Source organism: Hippocampus bargibanti, linkage group LG12 (assembly GCF_051943395.1).
Source record: "Hippocampus bargibanti isolate YZ-2025 linkage group LG12, ASM5194339v1, whole genome shotgun sequence".
Lineage (NCBI taxonomy): Eukaryota > Metazoa > Chordata > Actinopteri > Syngnathiformes > Syngnathidae > Hippocampus > Hippocampus bargibanti.
This window is the reverse complement of record NC_142745.1, coordinates 1,075,313-1,093,871: the sequence shown is the minus strand read 5'-3', so window position 1 is coordinate 1,093,871 and position 18,559 is coordinate 1,075,313. Positions and strand designations below refer to the sequence as shown.

Here is an 18,559-nt window from a genome sequence, read left to right as displayed (position 1 = left end):
CGGGGCCGCCGTCCAGCAACACGCCCTCTTCAGCGTAGGGACGGTGGTGCCTCTTCATCACGCCTCGAAAGTCACGCCGGCTGAGGCCGGCCCCGCCTCTCCTCCCGGAGGCCAGACTACATCTGAGCGGCACCCCGGCGGCCATCTGACTTTCAACCCCTTCCTGATACCCGCCATGTCGCACGGCCTCCTCTACCCGCACATGTTCCTGCCGCACGGCGGAATCATGGCGCTACCCGCCGCGCCGCCCGGCGCCTCGGCGAGCGACGCCTCCTCGGGGAGCCCCAAGAGGAGGCGGCGGCGGGAACGGGACGAGTCGGAGCGGGCGCCCAAAGAACCGGAACCGCGCCGGGAGTCCGAATCCCAATGTCATCGTCAGGAATCGGAACGTTGCGACGCGCCGGAACGGGAACGGCAGCGCGCCGAAGAGTCGCGGCGGGAGGCCGAGCGGAGCCAAAGTACAGTAGAGCCTTCGCCTTTGCTGTCCTCGCTGGCATCTGCGCCGGAAGGGGACTGCCATCAGCAGCCTGAGGGGGGGGCACCCCAAGACCAGGACCAGGACCAGCACCCGGACCCGGAACCGGCAAGACAGGAACAGGACGTGTAAAGGGGCAGCAAGGAAACACTGAGTGTAACGTTTGTGCCGTGTTTGTCTGTCTGTCTGTCAGTCGTTTGACTTGAATCCCTCTTCCTCCTCTTCTTCTTCTTCTTCTTCTTCTTTCTTCTTCTTCTTCTTCTTCTGACAAAGATGATGTTTGTATCGCAGGACCCCCAGCACCCAAAACCCGCAGTAAACTTCCCTCCCTTCTGAGACATTTATTTCCTTTTCTGCTAAAAGCTCCCGTGACGTTTCCACCTTCACGGGGGCTTCCTGGTCGGGGGTTCGGGGGAGGGGCGACCTTCCACATTTCCACTTCATCTTTTCAATGTTGACCCCTTGCAACAAAAGGAAAGCTGAGAACAATCATGGTGCACATGTTGTTGTTTTTACTGTTTTATTTTGGGGACTGAGAGCATCATGAAGAGATGGATGCTTCTTAAAAATGCACACGCAGTCACTTTCTTACTGTCAAGTGTTACAGCCACACTCAAAAAAAAAAAAAATAATAACATTATGTCCCAAAAAAAAAAAAAACTACCACACTCACCCCAAACAAAAAATACACACTACATCATGTGTTTTCACAAAATCAGGCGTATGTCGCACTTACTGAAAGGTTACAAATGGTGTTTTAAAGGACAACCGACGTCACTTTTTTGTTTCCGAACTGACATCAGAAAAACATTTGATAGCATCTAAAATCGCCAAAACATGCAGGCTATTTTTTTTGTAGTCAAATGCAAAACATCAATAAAAGTGACTTCAAGTGTCCAAAATCTGCACAAAATGAGCTGTGAATTGGGCATTTTCAGAAAGTCCCGCCCCCAGTTCGTGACGTCACGCCAAGACGTTTTGCATTGCTGGAGAATCAAAACAATGATTCAGAGATTATGCTTTCTTGTTACTCATCCAGTTATGACTATGATTCAAATAGTTCTGAAGAGGAAAGCATACATGTTTGCAATCCATTAAATAATTTATTCCGTGCCATTTTGAGGCAACATTGGGGGGTAATGTATCACCCAAAAAGAGAGGCAGAAAATGGCCACCGAGCTCCTGTGAGGAATGAATCAGCCTGTTTCCACAGCCTGATAAATTCCTTACATGGAGCTTGGACGCCCTCTTTCTGGTGCAACATGAGGTTTTCAGACCAAACAAGCTCAGTAGAAGTCATTTGAAGCCATTTTACAAATTATGGACACAACTTGTCGGGAGACCTCCATTTTTTTGTTTCCTGACATCAGAAAAAACGATTTATTGCATCTAAAATACCCAAAACACGCAGGTTGATATTTTTAGTCAGTGTCCCAAAACTGCTTCAAAATGACCCCGGAAATGGCAACTTTCAGAAGATCCCGCCCCCTTGTTCCATGATGCTTTCTTGTTACTCATCCAGCGCACAAATTAGCCCATTTCCAATGGATTTTGTGCGCCATCTTGTGCATTTTCTGGGACAGTACATTGGAGTTCAGACAGCTCGAAATGATATGGAAGGACTTCTTTAATCGATTGCAAACATGTATGCTTTCCTCTTCAGAACTATTTGAATCATATTCATAACTGGATGAGTAACAAAAAGCATCTTCTCCGAATCTGAACTCTCTGATGCTATTGTTTTGATTCTGGAGCAAGGCAGTTTGTGAAGGAGTATCCTGGCGTGACGTCACGAGCAAGGGGGCGGGACTTTCTGAATGTCCCCAAATCCGAGCTCATTTTGTTGCAGTTTTGGGACACTTGAAGTCATTTTTATTGTTGTTTTGCATTAGACTAAAAACATCATCCTGCGTGTTTGGCTATTTTAGATGCTAGAAAATGTTTTTCTGATGTCAGTTAGGAAATGTTGTCGGTTGTCGTTTAAAAAAACCAGATTTTTTTGGGGGGCGGTCACATGAAAGATATGTTTGTTGTTGGAACTAATTTCAACAACAGAGAGGTGACTTTTCCACCAACTCTGAGCTACAAAAACCCCACATGAAGACATTTTTTAAGAATGAGGGTATTTTTTTTTGCCTCCAGATGGCGTCCCGCTAGCTTGCAATAAACGGAAACAGGAAGTTTGTACCAATCCGCAGGGTTTCCCCTGGAGATATTTCATGAGCTGCCATGCATATAGTCCATCAAATGTATGTCATTAAAAAAAAGGGAAATAAAATTTATGTCATAAGAATCCCAAGTGTTTTTTCTTTCCATTCATAATTTTAAGTGAGAAAAAATATTTGACAAATTTCTCTTGGCAGAGTGCTTGAAATCATCATAACGCCATCACTTTTTCTTAGATTGGCACGAAACATCATTTTATACCTCAAGATCTGCTCTTTCCCCCATAAGATATCCACAAAATTTCCATTGAGCCTGATTTTGTCAAAACACAACAACAAATGTATTCAACCAACACCAAATTAAACAATGTTTAAAAAAATACATCTGTACAAATTTTTTTTTTTCCCTGTTAAATAAATTGTACATTGACTTATTACCAAATGTAAATGTTTAATTGTTCCAAAAATGAGAAGGTATCTTCAGCCGTCATCTGTAGAAACCTTGTCATCGATGGACCACTCCTGTACGACTGAGAGCTTACACAGACCAATTGTTCCAAAACAAATGTTACTCACAAAAAGGCTACATTTTCCTTTGAATTTTTTTTCATGGCTAAGAAGACACCTCTCTCACTTAAAGGACAACCGACGTCTCCGAACAATTTGTGTCCGTAATTTGTCAAATGGCTTCAAATGACTTCTACTGAGCGTATTTGACAAAGATTCCACCACATATAGCTAGATTTTACCTTTTAAGACTCGCGCTGAATATGCCGGAAGTCTTGTTTTTGAGTTGGTGACCAGTCCTCACGTTACGTCACTGAAGGAACGCCCCTGACCGAAAAAAGGACATACCTTGCATCACCTCAATGCATTTTGCGGTACTTTGTTTGGTCAGAAAACTTCGTGTTGATGGCGAAATTAGAAGGAAAACACATAAATAACGCAATGGTGAATCGTTGTATGTTACACCAAGACAACTCTGATGTTCGTTGACAAAAATTCCAAGCTGAAAAATAAACCTATTTTCAATGGAGCTCTGGCGCCATCTGCATTTTCTGTGACACTACACATCAGTCTTGATGCCTCAAAATGACCCGGAAGACCTTCTTTAATCCATTGCAAATGTATGCTTTCCTCTTCAGAACTATTTGAATCATATTCATAACTGGATGAGTCACAAGAAAGCATCTTCTCCCAATCTGAAGCCATTGTTTTGATTCTCGAGCAAGGCAAGACATCTTGGCGTGACGTCACGAACTGGGGGCGGGACTTTCTGAAAATGCCCAATTCGCAGCTCAATTTTTTGCAGATTTTCGACACTTGAAGTCATTTTGATTGGTGTTTTGCATTTGACTAAAAATATCAGCCTGCGTGTTTTGGCTATTTTAGATGCGATAAAACATTTTTCTGATGTCAGTTAGGAAACAAAAAAGTGATGTCGGTTGTCCTTTCAAGGAAAAGTACCCAAAATGCATTGTGTGTCGCTTTTTCGGTCAGGGGCGTTCCTTCAGTGACGTCACGGTAGGTATCGTCACCAACTCGAAAACAAGACTTCCTGACTATTCAGCGCGAGTCTTAAAAGATAACATCTAGTTATATGCGCTGGAATCTTTGTCAAATACACTCAGTAGAAGTCATTTGAAGCCATTTTACAAATTACGGGCACAAATTGTCCGGAGGTGTCGGTTGTCCTTTAATTCCTTGGCAACAAGATGCTACGTGATGGCACCGAAACATCACTTGTTTATGCGAAAGGGGTCTTGGGGGCCAACCTGGGCCAATCCTGAAAGAGCACAAAATAGCCAACAGCAAACGTTTGGGGTGGAAAATAGAGGACAAAGGTGGGGGGGGGGGGAAATAATCAAACAAGTGTATACACGTGTGTACACATGTGATGCTGTATATTGCTTTTTTTTTTCATTATTATAATTTTCGGCCTGCATATCATTGGCTGACAAAGTGTGTGTGTGTGTGTGCGCCCGCGCGTGTGTGTGTGTGTTTTGACAGGAAGTAGTGAACATCCAACAGGGTTACTTTGTTTTTTATTATTTTTGTTCAACCCAAAAAAAAAAAAACATTTTTGCACAAAGTCCGTGCTGTCATGTGTGGAAAAAAAAAAAACAACACTTGGTAGTTGTTGCCTTGCCGCAACCTGCTGTGGCGTCATTTAATTTATTATGATTATTACACTTTTTGCTTTGGCCAAATGTTCTTTTGTCATATTAATCCAAGTAAAAGAAAATATTTTTAAAAAATCGCATTTTTGTGTGTTTTTTTTAATGTGATGGCGACATTCAGCAACGCACAAAATGGCATCGGACTGCCTGTCGAAAAATACACAAATAATCATTCCTGAGCTGCGATGAACTTTTTGACACGACATTCGGGCCGAGAAATAATTTATTTGCATTACTGCCTCTTAAAATTATATTCACCACCCTCCCCCCTCACGAATTTAGCACACTATTTTTGTCTTGATCCGAAGAAAAAGACGTTTTCGAAGTCCGATGAAAATTGCCTTGCTGACTTGACATTTTCATTTCGTTTTGAGCCACGAGGGGGCGCTGCTGCGTTTACGTGGGCTCGGGAAATTGGAAAGGTGCTTTATGGAGCTCGCGTGTTCGCTGAACGAAATGAGCCATTTTTTTTTTAAAATGTGCACTTTGATCTTTCATCCGATTGTATTTTATTTTTTTATGGGGGTTAAGGGGGTTTAAATTATTCTTGTTTGAACAGCGTCACACGATGTCATCAACAACATTGATCTCAGACATTGAAATGAATTCATGGTTCGGAGAAAAAAAAAAACGTAAAAAATTATGCGTTGCAAATTCTTTTTGGAAGCAACGAAAACCGAAGGGTCCCGAACTTCGGGACTCCCCAAGCCTTTCTCAGCCTTTATTATTATTTTGGTTTTTTTGGGCTTTGCTCATGATTGTTCCCCAAAATGTCATTTTACCAAGTCAAAGTAAGAGGGCTGAAAAAAAATGCATTGATAAACTTTTAAAGGACAAGCGACACCTCCGGACAAATCGCGTCTATAATTCATAAAATCACCTCAAATGACTTCTACTGAGCGCATTTTACAAAGATTCCAGCGCATATTTTAGCTATATTTTACGTTTTAAAAGTCACAAAGTCTTGTTTTTGAGTTGATGACGATACCCTAAGTGACATCACGGAGGGAAAATGCACCCTGACACAAAATGCATTTTAGGTACTTTTGTTAGTCTGAAAACACCGTGTTGATGGCCAAATTAGAAGAAAAATGACATAAATAACGCAATGGTGAATCGTTGAGTGTACTGTAACACGCATAAAGACGGTGTAAGTTGACACCTGGGTGCTACATCGGAGTCCAGATCTTCACCAGTTAGTTTCATTGCTTGCAGACGGGCTCGAATTGATACGGGAGGACTTCTTTAATCGATGGCAAACATTTATGCTTTGCTCTTCACAACTATTGGATTGGATTGGATTGGATATGCCTTTATTAGTCTCACAGTGGAGAAATTTGAATCCTATTCATAACTGGATGAGTAACATGAAAGCATCTTCTCCCAATCTGAAGCCATTGTTTTGATTCTGGAACGAGGCAGTTTGTGAAGGAGTATCCTGGCGTGACGTCACCAACAAGGGGGCGGGGACCTTCTGAAACTCGCCATTTCTGAGGTCATTTTGTGGCAGTTGTGGGGCACTTCAAGTCATTTCTATTGGTGTTTTGCATTGGACTAAAAATGTCAGCCTGCGTGTTTTGGCTATTTTAGATGCTATAAAACGTTTTTCTGATGTCAGTTAAAAAACAAAAAAGTGACGTCGGTTGTCCTTTAAGTTAAACACTGAAGGGGGAAGTATAAAGCACAGACGGTCTAACAGTCGTAAAGTAAATTCACACCTACTGTAGTACGACGACGTGTATCCTTGGCTTTTCAGTAAGGCATTACTGAAGCAGCTGGCACGTAATTACTGCATTTGAATTATGTGTCACAAACCCTGACATTTTGCTCTGCATCGAGTCCACCTGGGAAGAGGGATTTCCTCCCCGCCCACATACTAGACGCGGCCAATCGCAAGCGAGCTCGGCCGGAAAAAGACGCGCAATACAAAATTTAACTTACAGCATTTCCGTCCAAACAATTTTTGACATATCCGCAAAAATGTTCGTATGTACCGTTGTTCATAACTTGAATGTTCGTAACTCGGCGAGCGTCTGTAAAAAAGGACACCTTGTAGCAGTCCTTCCATCGGCGGAGGCCAAAATCTTCCCGCGGCTTGAAATGACGGTTGACGTAGCGGTCGATTCGAGAATCGCCGATAAAACGGCCGCACGTTTGCGTGAACATCTACGCCTGGATGTGGGCGTGGCCAGTGTCAGTCCCATTGGCCACCACGTAGCTCCGCCCCTGCCATACCTGCGAGCTTTTTCATCTCCTTGTATTTGTGTTGTACGTGCGTGCTAAACTTGACAAAGGGTGTCCTTGTTTTTTGCCCGTGCGTAACGGTGGCGGACGGGCGATTGTGGTCAAAGATGCCTCAGAAGATTTGACGTGCGTTGCTAGCGTTGCTGTTGGCGAGCATCCAAAGGGGTTTGGCCTGACGCTTGCGGTTTCTCCCCCGTCGCCTCGGCCTTCTGCTGTCTGGAGACAAGAAAAGACAGAATATAGAATTGATACGGAAGGACTTCCTTCATCCATTGCAAACATGTATGCTTTCTTCTTCAGAACTATTTGAATCATATTCATAACTGTATGAGTAACAAGAAAGCATCTTCTCCCAATCTGAACTCTCTGAAGTCATTGTTTTGATTCTGGAGCAAGGCAGTTTGTGAAGGAGTATCCTGGCGTGACGTCACCAACAAGGGGGCGGGACTTTCTGATTCTGCCCATTTCCGGCCTCATTTTGTGGCAGTTTTGGGACACTTGAAGTTATTTTGATTGGTGATTTGCATTGGACTAAAAATATCAGCCTGCGTCTTTTGGCTATTTGAGATGCTGTTAGGAAAGAAAAAAAATGGTGTCGGTTGTCCTTTACTTGTCATTTTTGTGTCTTCTTCTGCCACAGACTTCTGTCAGTGAGATAGTTAAAGCAAGATTTGAGGCCGACATGCCGCCGTGGCTCCCAAAGATTTGCACATGTGGCGTCCAGTCGGCGTGATAACATCAACGGGACAATAGAATTTGGGTAGGAATTGCGTGCGAAAGCGGCCAAGCGGAAGCTCCAAAGTTGCCTCGTTAATTCAACAGTTTGAATGTGGCGCGTTCGACTCATAACTGGCTGCTGTGCAAGGGGATGAAAATGCCACTGTTGAACATTCACTTTGATTAGTTTAATTGTATTTTTCTAAAAGAAATAACAAAAATTAAAAGGATGAAAACAAAAAGATTAAAAGGATTACAAACATAAAATAACATTTTAAAAGAATAAGAGATGAAAGTATTAAGAGATTACAAGATTCAGAGACTAAAAGATTACTTAAACGATTAAGATATAATAATAATAATAATACATTACATTTGAAGCGCCTTTCCAAGCTCACAGTCACAAACAAGCATCGGTACTATAATAAGTAAAATACAATCACAAATAGAATACAAGAAATAAAATACAATTCTACATAGAAACAGGAGATAGAGCTACACAGAAAATGCAATTTGAAATGTGATTTGAAGGTGGGAAGAGAATCCATGTGACCAATTTTGGGAGGAAGTGAGTTCCAGAGTTTGGGGGAAGAGCAGCTGAAAGCTCTGTCCCCCATTGTGCTGAGATGGGCAGACGGTGGGGGGGCACACAGAGGTGGAGAGTGGCTGCCTTTTTCAGCAGCTCCTGTATTTTCTTTTTCTACTTCTTCCTATCATAGTTTTGCTAGTGTAAATTGGAAATTTCTCCATTGTGAGAACAATAAAGGTAATGTGATCTTATTTTAAACACAGCTCATTAGCCTCCGCATTCTCTCTCTCTCTCTCTCTCTCTCTCTCTCTGTCTGTCTCTCTTCTCTCTCGCACCAGAAAACTGCTGTCACTCAGTACAAAAACCTTTATGCTTCTTCATGTTCTTGTGGTTGGAGTAATGCGGTGGTGCGAGACATCCTCGTCTGGGCCGCAACACTTCCATCCGGTTGGTTTTGCCTTGGCCTGAATACTTGTCTGATTCTGAGTCAATGGGCTCCTTTCAAAATGACATTCAGGCTTTGTTTGACATGAATACAATGTTTCACACAATAGGCCTTTCATGTCACTATGTTGGTGTTTTTATTTATCTATATGTATATGTATTAATTAATTACTTAATTAAATTTATTCAATGAAAGCAGCTACCGTCTGGAAGACAACGTCCTATTTTGGCTTTTATTAAAAAAAAAAAAAGAAATGTAATGGACAGTCACCACACCGTCGTGGCGAGACTTCCGATGAACTACATTACTTTATAGTAGAAAGTAATGTAGTTCATCGGAAGTCTCGCCACGGTTCGGGACTCATATATGGCTCTTTTGATGATTGCATATGGCTCGCCGATAAATCTAAATACGCACATATTCTCGCATTTTTCCGTTCATTTCCTGTTGGCGAAAAGAGCACTTTTGATTGGATGATACTGGCCGTCAGTTGAAACAGGTAAACGCCCCTTTAGATGAGCTTGACAAGTAGCGGTACACTTCAGTTTAAATGCACCGGAGAGAAAAGGTTCTGATTCGAATTTGCAATGAAACAATAGCACCGATGAAACAGTCGAATGACAAGCCCCATGTTAACGTTAGCATCGATATACTTGTGTGAGAAGTATGTTGTATAGCAAGTGTGGAAGCTAATGAGCCGTGTGCAGGCTAGCTAGCACGAGCTTCGCCTATGGACCCGCAAGTTGACTTTCATTCCGATCGTTTGCCTGGATTTTTACCAATCGCAAGGAACGGAGAACCATTCATGTTAACGGTGAGTACTATCACTAAGTTATTTTAAATCATACATTCTGACGTTTTGTTGAAAAGCGGTCGCGCGTGCGTCTGTGTGCGCGTGCGCGAGCGCTCGTGTGTTGTGGCTCTCACTGAAAAACATGTCTAAATAGTATTTTACTTTTATAGCTCTCTGAGTCAAAAAGGTTCCCTGCTGGTACCCCTGCTTTATAGTAATAATAATAATAATAATAATAATACATTTAATTTATAAGCCCCTTTCAAAACTCTCAAAGTCAAATTACTTATGTTGATAATTGAGGAATCTTTTTGGGCCAAAGTATATTTATTTATTTATTTATTTATTTATTTAATTAATTATCTACCAACCTATTTATTTAGTTAGTTATTTTTATTAATATATTGATGTATTTATTTTTATTTTTTTTTTTTTTTATTTTTTACAAAATTAAATACATTGGCTTTGGGGGTTATAAATAAAGGTTTTTGTTTTTTTGTTTTGTTTTGTTTTGTTTTGTTTTGCATCCTCCGTCATCTGAATAACCCCTAGGTGGCGATATGGTGTAAATGCGCACGCGAGTAGCCTTTTCATTGACCATTTTTTTTTCAAATCTCAGAAGCAACTCCAGCTACTGTGGAGAAATATTTTTGGCGGCAATTCCAAGTATGACCTCTTTTTTTCCCCAGTGCCTTTTTGAAATCAGTGTAAAGGGAAAAACAATTCAGTCGGAACAATGAAAAGTGTCCCGAAGCCATCTCTGAATCCAATTGGTTAATCAACAGTCCTAGTCATTGGAAAGCACCGGTTTGCAATTAACTTTCAGGCAGAGTCAATGTTTATCTGAATAACGGAGTAAAATGATCAATAGAAATCGCGGTATGCATCCCAAAACATTTGGTGACCTTCATCCGTGCAAAACAAGATGCCAACCACACGACTCTTAAAGGACAACCGATGTCACTTTTTTGTTTCTTAACTGACATCAGAAAAACGTTTTATAGCATCTAAAATACCCAAAACACACACTATAATATTTTTATTCAAATGCAAAATCTGCAAAAAATTGAGCTGCGAAATGGCCATTTTCAGAAAGTCCCGCCCCCAGTTTGTGACGTCACGCCAAGACGTCTTGCCTTGCTGGAGGATCAAAACAATGGCTTCAGATTCGGAGAATATGCTTTCTTGTTCCACCTCCAGTTATGAATATGATTCAAATAGTTCTGAAGAGGAAATCATACATGTTTGCAATCAATTAAAGAATTTATTCCATGCCATTTTGAGGCATTTGGACTGCAATGTAGCGTCCCAGAAAAGAGGCACAAAATGGCGACCTCCGTTTCCACAGGCTGATAAATTCCTTATGTGGAGCTCGGACACCCTCTTCTGGCGACTTTTGGGTGCAACACAAGGTTTTCAGATACAATACAGCAAAATACATTGACATTGAGCACAGCAGAATGCATTGACGTGATGGAAGGACTGCTACAATGTGTCTTTTTTTCGGTCAGGAGGCGTTCCTTTAGTGACGTCACGTACGGACTCGTCACCAACTCAAAAACAAGACTTCCTGAATATTCAGCGCAAGTCTTAAAAGGTAAAATATAGCTATATGCGGTGGAATCTTTGTCAAATACGCTCAGTAGAAGTCATTTGAAGCCATTTTACAAATTATGGACACAACTTGTCCGGAGACGTCGGTTGTCCTTTAACAACAACAATATTTTTTTTCCCCCGTTCCGAAATGATCACACTGATGCTCCGTCCACGATCACACTTTGACCGTCATTCGTCATCCAAGTCCAGGCTCGGGTGGGGTCGAGGCACTGCCCGACCTGAATCGCCACCTCCTCATTATGTGCTAGCAAAATTCATTCATGGCTTCCGCAGTTTTCCAAATCCTGCTTGCTAACCGGCCGACATGAAAAAGAAGACATCTGCTATTTTTGTGCCTGGATGAAGGAACATCAAGTTACGCTGAGAGCGCTGGTGCGCTCACCGCACCCCTTTAAAAACACAAGAAAGACTATTAGCGGGACATATTTTGGTGTGATTGCATTAACATGTGAGGTCTGGCGCTTCTCCAAAGACTTTGACAGGAAATGTTTTGGACGTGATCTTCCAATGCTAAAGCTTCACAGGGACTGGAAACTTTTGACAAGAGTTAGTTTGACTTCATGAGCAATAAAAGAGGCTTTGGCGGTGCATTTATGTGGAGATTATGGAGCCGACGACTAAAAGCAGATGCACGGGCACAGGAATGGTTCCTCTCCTCCTTTCTCCTTGGAAGAATGAGAGGAAAGAAGAAGAAAAACAAGGGAACAGAAGAAACCGGAAAAGAAGGTTTAGGTCAATAAGGGGTGCCTGAATCTGGTGGAAAAAGCAAAAAGAAAGCAAACTGGCAATGGAAAGGAAAACATGAGATAAGCAGTGTCTGAAAGTCATGACAAAAACCTTAGCGGACACCAGGGCAGACAACTCTGAAAAGTTGCCTGCCCGGCCAGAAAGTTGCCTGCCCCATTTTTCACAACTTGAAGCACAATAAGACGACTAATCGCAAAAAAAAAAAATTTGTTGCAAAGTATTAAGGATTGTTTTTCTTCAGGATGTACCGACCATAAATTCTCCCTCGCTTAATTTATGGTAAATATCCCTTGCTGATGATTTTGCTCTAGTTTGGTCGTTCGTCCATACACTGTCCGGCATGTTGCACAATGTTTGCGTTGCGTCGTCTGCTACAAGCCACGTTAAGTATTCTTTCCATGATGCTTTTAATAATAATAATAATGATAATAAATTTAATTTCAAGCGCCTTTCAAAACACCCAAGGACACTTTACAATAAAAACAATAAAACAAAGCACATAACAATAAAACCACAAGTAAAATGATGAATAATAAAATAGCAGATTGAACTAGACATTGAAAGCAATTTTAAACAAATTGGTTTTGAGGTGGGACTTGCAAATAGGAAGGGAGTCAATCTTACGGATGTTGGGTGGAAGTGAATTCCAGAGTTTGGGAGCAGAGCGGCTGAAAGCTCTGCATCCCGTCGTGGTGAGACGGGCAGAGGGCACATGGGGATCTGAGGGACCGAGAGGGAACGGAGATTTGAAGCAGGTCAGAAAGATAGGGAGGGGCAAGGTTATGGATGGCTTTGAATGTAAACAGAAGTAGTATTTTGAATCCTTCTTCTGGGGCTGAGGTTCTGTGCATCTACTTTGAAAAATGATACGCAAAAGCACGACCTTCTAACACTCGGGAAAGTCCGGAAGCACGAAGCAGGCTTCTGATTAGCTGCCGTGCTGAGTATGAAATTCCGAAATTTCCAAACCAAATGAAAGATGTCGAAATAATTTATTCCGATTTCGAAATCTTCGTTCAAACGTTTGCTTTATTGAAAAAAGCAAATTTTTTATGTAAGTTCTACGGCCGATGAAAAAGTTGCATCCCTCAGGTGTCCGAGCAGGCGTTATTTCAGACACTGAGATAAGATGGAAGCGTTCAAGGAAGCGACAACCCTTTCCGAGTTGTCTTGAAGTGACTGGACAAGATTGTGGTCTTATAAGATACCAACAAGCAACAATAATATGTTGTTGGGGTGCCAAGAAGACAGGAAGAACCACAGAAGTACCAGGAACTGCAACAATGCCAGCGGTTAGAGAAAGTCAACACCCCCCCCCCCCCCCCCCGCCACCGCCACCTTCCTGATCCAATGTACACATGTGAGCTTTTTGCCAAAAAGACCAACTGTGAGACCCATCTTAACCTTTTCGAAAAACGCTGTCCGCTGTTCATGTGGACTACCACCTGGACAATAAATCTTTTCCAGAGAAGAAATAACTGAGATCATGAACTTGCACAATCGCATTCCGACGCCCCACGCAGACGTATAAAAATTACGTTCAGATGTTCGAGTAGGCTTTTACTTTTTCCAGTCGAAACCTGAAAAGTTTTGCGCCATTTGGAATTGTTCATAATTGCTGACCACAAAAAAAGTAGAAATTCGAACGGGGATTTGTTGACTAAATGGTTGTTTAAGGTTGAATTTAGACTTCAGAGGTTGTTACCATGTAGGCTTCGTCTGATTAGAAGTATAGAAGTAATCAGTCAGGACAATAGAAGTAATCAGTGTAGCCGCAGGGAGTAGTCCTCTGCTCCCCCCAACCTAAGAGCAGGGACCAGTCATAGCAGAGTCCGGCACCGCCACGTCTGGACAGTAGGGATATATCTATATCGGGCCAAAACTACCTGCAGAAGATTTTAGTTCCCTGACGAAGCCTCTTGGATAAGAAGCGAAACGTCCGACATCTTCAAAGAAGTACAGATGACGGCTGAAGAAACCTTCTCATCAATGGACCGAGAGCTTACACAGACGAATTACAACGTTAGTACGACAAAGTGACGTTTCAAAACAACTCCGTCCTTGAAGGACACGTCGTACTCCGATCAATGAACATCTTCTGTGCAATCGAGTCCTTCTGCGGGACGAATCGGCACAAAGTCAACCCAAAAGCAAGCCAACGCCAACAAAGTCGCAGATGAACTCAATAAAAAGAACCGACGCACTCTCATTTGGAATCCGCCGAGGTCGACTTTCATCCCGCGTCATTTTGCAGTTACTCATCGCAATGCCAGCGAAGAACCCGTTTGACGGTCGCCATTGGATTACCCCCCTTCCGCCCTCCCCCACTACGTTGAGGAGGATGACCGACAAGCGCATCACTGCGGGAAGGCCGACCTCAATAATTGCCTCTCGGTTGGGATTTTCCACAAGTCGTTAAATGCGGCCCTGCGCTCGCTCGTCACACACCAAGTCAACTTTTGGCATTTTACTGTGAGATCCAAGTCACGACTCTGGGATTGAACATTTTGTCGGGAACGAGATTTACGATTTGCCTGCTCTGAATTCAAACAGCAGCGTGCAGTCACGCGCCAACGAGGTCCAAACAGTCAATCGGATGCAAAGACTGATATTGTTTTTCTGTCATCTTTGGTGATAGGAAATCAATAAACTTTGCCTGGAATCGGAGAATTTGCCAACATCAGCTTTTCCTTCAGTCATCAGTGATCAACGTTTCTACAATACAATACTAACAATACATATTGATTTATACAATGCTTTAGAAGACAACCCACACCATTTTTTTGTTTCCTAACTGACATCAGAATAAACATTTTCTGGCATCTAAAATACCCAAAACGTGCAAGCTGATATTTTTAGTCAAATGCAAAACACCAATAAAAATGACTTCAAGTGTCCCAAAACTGGCACAAAAAGAGCTCGGAACTGGACAGATTCAGAAAGCCCCGCCCCCTTATTCGTGACGTCACGTCATGATACTCCTTCACAAACTGCCTTGCTCCAGAATCAAAACAATGGCTCCAGAGAGTTCAGATTCAAAGAAGATGCTTTCTTGTTACTCATCCAGTGTTGAATATGATTCAAATAGTTCTGAAGAAGAAAACATCAATGTTTGCAATCGATTAAACCATTTTTTCCATGTCATTTTGAGGCATCAGGGGTGGGAAATATTGCAACCAAAAAAGGCAGATGGCGACAAAGCCGTGTAAGGAATTAATCAGCCCGTTTCCACAGGCTGATTAATTCTTTACATGGAGCTTTGTCGCCCTCTTCTGCCTCTTTTTGGTCCTACACGAGGTTTTCAGACCCGCCAAGTACAGCCAAATGCATTGACGTGATGGAAGGACTGCTACAATGTGACCTTTTTTTGTCAGGGGCGTTCCTTCAGTGATGTCACATACGGACTCGTCACCAACTCGAAAACAAGACTTCCGGAATATTCAGTGCGAGTCTTAAAGGGTAAAATATAGCTATATGCGGAGGAATCTTTGTAAAATAAGCTCAGTAGAAGTAATTTGAAGCCATTTTGCAAATTATGGCCACAACTTGTCCGGAGATGTTGATTGTCCTTTCAGTCATTTTTATTGGTGTTTTGCGTCCAACTGAGCCGACAACGTTTCTATCCCCCCCATATACAAATATGGATCTTTGCTCAATCGGAACAGTCCGACTTGTAGTTTCATGTCATAAAGTAAAAAAAAATTGCAGCATTTCATTTCCATGATTTCTGTGGGAGTTATTCATAGAGAGAGTGAGGAAAAAATGTTCAAAGCTCCTTCGAGGGAGGGAATGAAGCAAATCCCAGACGAAAAACCCAAAACTGGTATCAATGTCACTCGCTATTCCTCACAAATGGGATACTTCTTGGCCCGCCCGCCCAGCCTTCACCCCCAAAAATGCAGAATTGCACGGTCATTGCATTTCCCCCACAAAAGCAAACTTTGCCACGTTCGCCGTTTGATCAACTGTGCCAAATGCAAAACACATGAAGCGCATTGCATGTGTCATGGCCATTTTAGTGGCGACCGACCGAGGCTTCCCGTGAGAACAAAACGCCGGGGCAGCACTTCAAAGGCGTCGAAACGCTTCCATCCCAAGCATGCGGCATCTTTTTGCATCTTTTCACATAGTTCTTTTCACCAAAGTCCCCCCAAAAAATAATATACAGTACATGGAAAAAAAAACTTGGGCGGCTATTGATAGTCAAGACTATAGGACTGCAATTGTCTAACTTAGGAGACCATCCACCACGTAAATTATGAATAATTGAGTCTATAGGTACAGTGATACCTCGGCTTACGAAGGCTTTAGCTCACGAACTTTTCGCCTTACGAACGTTAAATTCACCTGAATATCATCTTGGCAGACAAACTATTTTTCGGTGAGTGATGTGATGTGTCGTTTGCGAACGAGCCGGTTCTTGGAGATGGATCTCTGAAGTGACAAGCAGCTGGAAATGGCAGCCAACTTTTTTTGTCCTCTATTCTTCGGTTAAAGCTGCACATGATTGGTCAAGATCCGTGGTAGGGCAGGGAGGGAGACTTACAGACACACGCAGCAGTGAGGAGAAGGAGGAGGGGTTACATCACTGGTGTCAAAGTCAAGGCCTGGGGCCAAATCCGGCCCGCCACATCATTTTTTTGGGCCCGCGAAAGCAAATCAAACTTGTAACACACAATGATTCACCATCGCGTTATTTATGTGTTTTCCTTCTGATTTCGCCATCAACACAAAGTTTTCAGACCAAACAAGGTACCGCAAAATGCATTGTGTGTTGCAGGGTTGTTCCAAACGTGATGTCACGTGGGGCTCGTCATCAACTCGAAAACAAGACTTCCTGAATATTCAGCGCGAGACTTAAAAGGTAAAATATGGCTATATGCCGTGGAATCTTTGTCAAATACACACGCTCAGTAGAAGTCATTTGAAGTGATTTTATAAATTATGGACACAACTAGTCCGGAGACGTCCGTTGTCCTTTAAATGTTTTATAAAGCATAAAAATGTCTCAAAATGTGTGACAAATATGTGTTGCGATTTGTATTAGTGTACAACAAATGATAATTTTGCATAAAATAAAATAAGAACTAAACAGAAATGATAAAAATGATGGTCATTAAACTTTTATCGGGTTTTAACAATCCTCGGAAAATGTCCAAGGCAAACCTCAGCACAATGACCAATCGCCTGACTGGTGAACACAAATCCGCGAGAGGTACTTCCTTGTTAATAGCCAATGGTAGAGCAGCGTTATGTTGCGTTCAGGGCACCCGGAACTGCGACTAGCAGCCCATTCTGTATTTGACTCTGAAACGACGACTACGGCTAACTTCCTGTCTCCTTTTTCAAGTCCTTTGTGGTTTTACGGACGACAGACAAACTTTCCTAATCTCTGGGGCAGGTCCCATCACACCTTTTGAAGCTCTGAAAAGTTTCTTGCCACTCACCTGAACTCTTATGTTATCGAGCGCTACAAATCGAGTGAGATATCCAAATTGCCTGAATTTTGACAACCAGTTGAAAGCCATGACTAAAACTACCCGTTACTACTTGAAAAATGGAGCTCCAATGAATGGTTTTCTCTCTCAACCACACAGAACAACTTTTTCAACCTTTTATTTTCAGTAGACTCGATCACTGCAATGTTTTTTTTACAGGTCGTGAGAAAAAAATAAAAATAAACAATACAATTCAGTCAGGCAGACACATTTTATCCAAAATTTCAGCAGAACTTTTAATCATACCACAAACCTGGACCACATCTAACTGTCCTCAAATCAGTCAATCAAAAAAGCAAAAAGTTTTACAGTTTTGCTACCGCTCCACAAATCCCCAAATGGTCTTCAACCCAAAAAATGGACAATAACTGGATGAAGCATCCCGACCCATCAGGTTATCATGGTGGGAGGGGGGGGGGGTGGCGTCAGGTCTCTGGTGGGCTTCCCAGATATAGAGCAACATTTCCATGTTCTGCTAGTCGCCATCCCCCCCCCGCCAATCTGTGCGATCTCCTCAAAAACGTCATTTTCGTCAAGGCCCCAAAAGAGCAGCTTTCGAAACAATTGAGGCTTTATTCTCTTGCCATCTCCATTTGCATGCAGTCTTTTATTGAAATTGCTGCTTGGTTTAAATCGTCTGAATGTCATTATTTTCAATGATTTTATTCAAATTTTTTATTGGGGTGCGGGTTGTTGGAAGAGTGTTTTAATGTCTTCATCTTTTGTTTCCAATGCTTTCAATATGTTATTCGAAGCGTCTTGAAACATTGAGTGGCACGTTTGATACACAACTGTGACGTTTTTAAATCGCTGGCCTGAACTTTGATCACATGCTTTTATTGTCGCTGATGTCGCAATGTGTCGCGGTCATAAACTGATGTCAAGACACGGATCACGTCAGTGATTTCCTCCAATAATTTGAGAGCGTAAATATCACAAAACAACACTTGCGCTACAAATCTCTGCCGGTGTTGACATGTTCCAAAGTTCATGGCGATAGCGTGAGAAGAAATTCACAATGCGCCATTGCCGTCGGGCTGTTTTGGGAACGCCGATGACGCCTTGTAACTGGAAAATGGCCGCCCACCAGCCTAAAATGGCTCTTACAGCCGAACCTTGTTGCAACTTACTCTGAGGCAAATGACGAAT

The 18,559-nt window shown here is 42.4% G+C and overlaps 2 protein-coding genes across 2 annotated transcripts in view; one reads left to right on the top strand and one right to left on the bottom strand.

Annotated features, from left to right (window-relative positions):
* Positions 1 to 4,767, top strand: part of chd6 (chromodomain helicase DNA binding protein 6) — a 47,065-nt gene extending 42,298 nt beyond the window's left edge. Inside the window, 1 exon segment of the mRNA XM_089009298.1 lies at positions 2 to 4,767. Coding sequence (XP_088865424.1) covers positions 2 to 607 — 606 coding nt within the window. The 3' untranslated portion in view covers positions 608 to 4,767.
* rspo4 (R-spondin 4) overlaps positions 4,669 to 18,559 on the bottom strand; it is a 27,085-nt gene continuing 13,194 nt past the window's right edge. Inside the window, exon 5 of the mRNA XM_089009299.1 lies at positions 4,669 to 7,280. Coding sequence (XP_088865425.1) covers positions 7,177 to 7,280 — 104 coding nt within the window. The 3' untranslated portion in view covers positions 4,669 to 7,176. The remainder of the gene's footprint in view (positions 7,281 to 18,559) is intronic.